General features: G+C 39.8%; 1 protein-coding gene across 1 annotated transcript; it reads right to left on the bottom strand.

Moving 5' to 3' along the window:
- Positions 1-4,643: 4,643 nt before the first annotated feature.
- On the bottom strand, positions 4,644-5,969 carry LOC110925029 (putative late blight resistance protein homolog R1A-3). Its single transcript, XM_022169001.1, has one exon. It carries the CDS (start codon positions 5,967-5,969, stop codon positions 4,644-4,646), a length of 1,326 nt encoding a protein of 441 aa, XP_022024693.1.
- Positions 5,970-7,027: the final 1,058 nt, after the last annotated feature.

Genomic DNA, 7,027 nt, shown 5'->3' with positions numbered 1-7,027 from the left:
ACATACTCACAAAATTGGTCAGGAACTTGAGAACCTACTGCTTATATATCAATGAAATACAACAACTCGAACTTAAACAAAAATAAGCATATCGCAATCTCCTAACACCTTGAACAATTCAAAATCTCCTTAAAAGTAATAACAACCTTGACTGACTTGATAAACTCAGTCTTTATGCAAACAAAATTGTTCAAACTAATAATTTAAGAGTTTTTAATTAACAATCTCAACCGAAAAATACTGTAAACTCGATTGATAAATTATAACCATTAATATCGAACCCCTTTTAAAATTTTCGGTTTGATGGGATGATATTTGGATCTGTCATCGTTCCGTATCCTACCCCTGCGTATATGGTGGTGTGCTGGTGGACGGTTAATTGGTAGTCCCAATGTCTGTAATTCATGAGGTGTTAGAAGATTTATTGATATGCCTGTTCTGACTCTCATCATACTTTCATATATGTCGTATATTAATTTATACAGTTTCGTGGAACTCCCAGGAGCTCTAAGCCATCGTATTAGACTTGATGATCGGGATCTCTTAACTCTGATCTTTAGGTCATAGTTTCCATCAGCCTGCTGTTCTTCTTGTATGTCGTAAGCGGATACGATAACCGAGTTGCTGCAACCTTCAATTTGGATATCCTCTAAAGTTGGGATGTACGTCATGTCAAATGGAATCCTCTCAAGGGAAAAACAACAGAACAACACTAATTGTTTGAGACATGGAAAGCTAATGCTAGAGGCTTCCCACTGTTGGATATCCAAACATGATAATTTCAAGAACTTAAGTTGTTGAAATGGTTCCTCACCAGCGTCCCACTGGGGTCCCACGAAGGCATCTGTTAATAATTTTAGAACCTCAAGATTTGGTAAAGATTGAATATAGGACATGTGACTCCATGGAAGATGACAGCCTTTTAATGTAAGCTTTGTCAATGAAGCAGGAAACCTGATCATGCTTTTCTTTTTAAACCTCGGTATAACTTTGGACTTCATACCAATTATCTTCAGTATCTCAAGGAAGGTGAGTGATTTCAAATCATATCTCCTGTCTCCGTAAACGGAACACGAAAGCTTCTTAACACCTGGAAAATAGTTCACCCAACTTGTAGGCTCATGTCCCAATACTGCACTGGAAATGGTTTGCAAATTCTCAAATGGCATCTGAAGTGGAGGAAACACAATTGCCCGGCGACACTACAAGTGCCTTAGATTCACCAAGTTTGATATGGTATTTGGGAGCACCAAAGGACCATTTGAAATCCCACCTTCAATGATGAGCGTTTGAAGCTTCTAAGAATGCATATTGTGGATGGGAACTCTCTAAGATCATTTCGAATCGCAAGGTACCTTATGTTAACTAATGTTGGTATCAGAATCATCATCGGACAGCCAGGACCATTCGGAACGGACCGGGTTGTCATCGAACTCACAATCACAATCAACCAAATAACAACGTTTGCAGAATTGCATTGTAACAGTAAACGAAAACAGGAACAATGAAACAAACTTACTGCAATTGCCGAATTAAATATAATGCACAGAATCAGTGACTAACTTCGAATATCTTCATAAACTTCAAGTGAATTCGGTACATTGAAAAACAAAGTTACAGCCCTATATATAATACTGTGAACCGTGCCTGTTGAAACGACGTATCCCTTAGTGAAGCGATGTGTCTGTGGTAACTACCTTGCCAATCGGTACGTCTTGTTTCCCCTAATAACTGCTGCTTCGGTATTCACATTAATTCATCTAAAACGGGCCCAAACTAAGCTGATCCAATACCGAGACCTTCTGGACTTATACGACCCAAACAGAAAAACATAAACGTGGCCTCAGGCCCAAGTTTGACGCAAACAATAAAACATAATAAGTGTTTGACCCATTAACTAATAAACAATCATAAACGTAAACGTAACGCGGCCCGAACAAGAAAGTCGTGATTAACTTTTGGTCTTCAATCTCCCCCTTAAGCACGAACTTTCTTGACCCGCAACATTCTTCAAGCATCTTCATCATCGGTGACCACGATCGTGATCACCAAATCCGCATCATCCTCGATCTTGACCTCCTTGTCTTGAGCATCCTTCTTTCCATCTTTCTCTTTAGCCTTTGCGTTCGTATCACCCTTTTTCTTCATGTAGTCGAAGTACCATTCAAATAGCTCGATGTAGTTAACATACGAAACCTTCATCTCGAACCCGTCATCCTTCTCGTACCCATACTCTAATGCAACTTCAGCCCACGAGTCATCTTCAATAACCTTTTTAATTCCACCCTTGAGACTCACAACCCGGTACAGAAGAAGCAAATTCACATCCCTTCCGTCTAGCAATTTGGGTGGCATGTCTCTAGGTTTAACAATACCAAGAAAACTTGTTAAAAACCATATCAAGACATCATCAAAATTCGCATCATAAAACTTATCATATCCCGCCAATTCTTCGTGCATCAAGAGCAAATCCAACGGTTCTAAGCAACTATCCATTATTAAACGGTTTTCGATCACGTCATCTTCATCTTGGGAAAGGACCACCGCCCTTTCACGTAACTCTTGCTTCGATTGGCGAGGGTTATCTTTCATGCCCTCGAAGTAGATCATAAAGCAAACTTTTTGCTTTCTTGAAAACACAACTTCATCCTTCTTGGTTCCCGATGTACCTTCACCGTTTGCTTTCTTCTTTTCTTCACGCTCCTTCTTAAATTCTTCTTCATAGAAATCTTCTATGTATTCCTTAAGTTTCTCCTTCTCCATCCGGTGACCGTTATCGACATCAAAATGATCATAGAATCGATTCAAGTACCCCTCTTCTAGATCAACATTTGATTTTTCTTCATACACATCAAAACTCCTAACTTGTGCACCGAACATTCTCTTCAACATACACTTGTCACCCGTGGTGACCGTCTCGATCCCTTGGAACAACAATTGTTCCAAACTTAGAACATTCTTCTCCATTCTCGGTACATAACTTACACACGAAATCGTTTTCTCTCTTCCATCGACCGGTATTCTCACTTCACCAACGCCATGAACACACGAAAAATTCTTCTTTTTCTCGTTCGTGATTACCCCGAAATGCCTCTTGAACCGTTTGAACAAACTACGGTTCCCGGTCATGTGTGTCTTGAAACTTGGATCAACGACCCACATTTCGCTAAACAAACCACCGCTCGTACCATCGACTAAGTAATCATCTTCTTCCGGTAACGGGCCTAAATTGATATATTTACTAGGGCAAATGGAGGCTATGTGCCCAAATTGTTTACAAATAAAACATATCACCCCGGCCTTCCTCGGCCGTCCAACCGGTGCCTTCCCTTTCCGGTTAACTTTCTTTCCAACGCCTTTAGGAACCTTCTTCTTCGCAAAATCCTTCCCGGATGACTTCACCGAACGCTTGGTTGGCTTCCCCTGCGCAACTCTTTTCCCAAGGTTGCAGCCCCGGCCGCACTTTCCAACGTTCCCAACATTACTACTACTTCCAATCTCTACCGCTTTTCCTTTACCGCGAAGACAAACATCCCCATGATCACAACCCTTTCCGTTTCGTTTCCCTGTGAACCTTTGGCTCTATGTTAGTATCAGAATCATCGGACACCCAGGACCATTCGGAACGGACCGGGTTGTCATCGTACTCACAATCACAATCAACCAAATAACAACGTTTGCAGAATTGCATTGTAACAGTAAACGAAAACAGGAACAATGAAACAAACTTACTGCAATTGCCGAATTAAATATAATGCACAGAATCAGTGACTAACTTCGAATATCTTCATAAACTTCAAGTGAATTCGGTACATTGAAAAACAAAGTTACAGCCCTATATATAATACTGTGAACCGGTGCCTGTGGAAACGGCATATCCCTTAGTGAAGCAATGTGTCTGTGGTAACTACCTTGCCAATCGGTACGTCTTGTTTCCCCTGATAACTGCTGCTTCGGTATTCACATTAATTCATCTAAAACGGGCCCAAACTAAGCTGATCCAATACCGAGACCTTCTGGACTTATACGACCCAAACAGAAAAACATAAACGTGGCCTCAGGCCTAAGTTTGACGCAAACAATAAAACATAATAAGTGTTTGACCCATTAACTAATAAACAATCATAAACGTAAACGTAACGCGGCCCGAACAAGAAAGTCGTGATTAACTTTTGGTCTTCAACTAACAATGATATCTCCTCTGGAAAATAGTTCAGATGACATTGTTTAAGTTCCAGCACCGTTAAGAGCCTCCAGGAACGGGAGCACTTCAGAACTATGTAACTTTCATAAAAGTAGTAATGTGGGCACTTAAAGTAAAGCGGGACAAGTGAATGAAGCTCTGTGTTAGGGCATATGAATAAGCGGCTTGTCTTATATGGCGCAATGATACGATTTCCCCATCCTAGTACTTCTATGTTAAACCTTTCTTTTTTTGCAATTTCCGAGCTGAGCTCCCTTAAAACATCATGGACAGAGAAAGTCTTGATGGCGCGGTGAACTTTATATCCTGAACAACTACAAGATTTCTGTCTACTAGTTCCATCAGGTAATCTTTTGCAGTTTCCTCTAGGCTTTGGTTTTCGAATTCTTGTATAAATCCTTCAGCAATCCATAACCAAATCAACCTTGCTACATGAAACCTATAGTCTTCTGGGAAGCCTCCTAGATAAAGAAAGCAGTTTCTCAGGTAGATGGTTCAAACTCAAAGCCAGCGTTTCCATGTGCCCCTTGATGATTAATGAACTGCCACTCTGGGAAATTCTTTCCCATGATTCTTTGATTACTGGTTCTTTTGCTAGAACGCCTGCTATGACAACCACAGCAAGTGGCAATCCACGACAGTTTCTTGCAATTTGCATTCCAGGTCCAGTTAACGAGTCTGGAAAATCGTGGCCATGGAACACCTTCTTACGCAGCAACTCCCAGGTTTCTTCATCTGTCAAACATCTTAAATGATGGATGAAACCATATGGGTTTGCATGTAAAGCAACTTTTTTGTGGCGACTGGTGAGCAGAAGTCGACTTCCGTTATTATGGTTGGGAAACACAACTTTCAGGTCATCCCAAGCCTCTGTGTTCCAGATATCATCAATGACAACTAAATATCTTTGGCACATAAGAGACTTGTGCAACTTTTCACGAAGATGAGAGTAAAGATGCCTTTTATCAAGGTCTATTTTAACTCCAATAGATACCAATAATCGATTTAACAGATCGGTTTTCTCATATGTTTGAGAAACAGTGACCCACCCACGTATCTTGAAATGATAATGAACAAAACTATCGGTGAAGACTTCGGTAGCAAGGGTAGTCTTACCTAATCCTCCCATTCCAACAACAGAGACGATATCCAGCTTGCTCGTATCTTCGGCAAGTTTGTCTCGTATGAGATCAACTTCACAATCAAGACCCACTACGATTTCATCCAATAGGCTGTTCGATCCTAGTGAATTTCTGGAGGAGGAAGTAGCACCAGCAGCGGCAGATTGGGCTTTCGGTTTGTCGGTTCTTAGATGAGGTTCCATCTTCATGCTATGGAGGATACTAAAGTACTCCTCCTTGATAGACTTGATTGATCTCATAACATCCACAGTCAGTGCACAAACAGATTGGTTTTTCTGTTTGTCGGTTCTTGGATGGAAGTCAATGATAGGTAACATTTGAATAAATATTCGGTTTTTGGAATTGGAATGTGTATCGAGCACAAAAAGATCAAGCATATCGTGTGCCTCTTCTACTACATCTTTGAATCTTCCCTTCAGATTTCTTACTTCTTCAAGCTTATGTAGGTAGTTTCTTTTCTCAGAGAATAGAGTTTGGATAATCGATCCAAGCTCTTGATAAAGCAGCTGTAATAGAGGCATTTCAGATAAGACTGATGGGTGGTTGCTGACCAGTGGAATATTGTTACTATAAATCATTTGCTTCAATTTCTCCATGAACAGCTTCAGCCCAGGGTATGTCATCTTGTATCTTCCTCTCTTGATCAAGTTTCCGTAGAGTTGACTCAAGGTGTATGACTTGTGTAAATACTAGTCCCTTGAGTTATTCATAACAATTATTATTATTTTTCTGTGCTGATAAACATTAATGTATTAAGTTAACATATCACTATCAAACATCTTTAACAATTATATTTTCTTACCTACTACAACAAATTAAAAGAAAAGATAACAACTGTATTAAAAAATTAGGAGGTTGTTGAAGGGTTATGTTTGAAAATTAGTAAATCTTGGGTTGACCTTACATAATGAATCTAATTATGAATTCAGTAAAGAATACCTGATAAAGCCATCCATATTGGGGGAGTTATATAGCGCCACATTGAGCTATAACGCCCCATGATGCCCCAAAACACCGCCCCGCCCGATGTTATGAGGGGGGTTATGTGATCAGCCGCGATATCTATAACAAGAAGGGGGGGGGTTATTGTTTTTGTTTCTCTCACACACACATATATATACATACATATATATCTCTGATTTCTCTCACACACACATATAAGTATACTATTAGGCTATAGGGTGTGAGGGGCATGGTTGGGTCATTAATCGCCACGTAGGACTATTAATGGATTGCTACACCACCCTTTGTCTCATCCACCATGATTCCCATGGATTAAACCATGGCAACCATGAGCCTACTTTCCATATTTAATATTTTCTTTCCTTTTCATAAAAATAAATTAAAGTAAGATAATAGTGGTTTGAGTCATGACCACACCCTTAGGGTAGTGGTTTTGGATGATGGATTAGAAGTAGGTGACATGACGCTAATGTGGAGGGTCATGGTGATCATGAGGGTCATGACCACACCCTATAGCCTTAGAAAATAAAATTATAGGATCAGAAATTATTTATCATTTCCTTTTTGGGGAGATTTCCTTCATCATATTAGCATCCATCATTTAGCCCTTAGGATCTTTTGGATCCTTTATCCAACTTATATTTCCGTATTTATCATGCCATGTATCCCTATTTATTGGGGTTGTTTTGTTTATTCTAAATCATTAAGCAATAGAATA

This window comes from Helianthus annuus, chromosome 17 (genome assembly GCF_002127325.2).
Source record: "Helianthus annuus cultivar XRQ/B chromosome 17, HanXRQr2.0-SUNRISE, whole genome shotgun sequence".
Lineage (NCBI taxonomy): Eukaryota > Viridiplantae > Streptophyta > Magnoliopsida > Asterales > Asteraceae > Helianthus > Helianthus annuus.
Note: the sequence above shows the minus strand (reverse complement) of the source record. Positions and strands in the feature narration are given on the sequence as shown.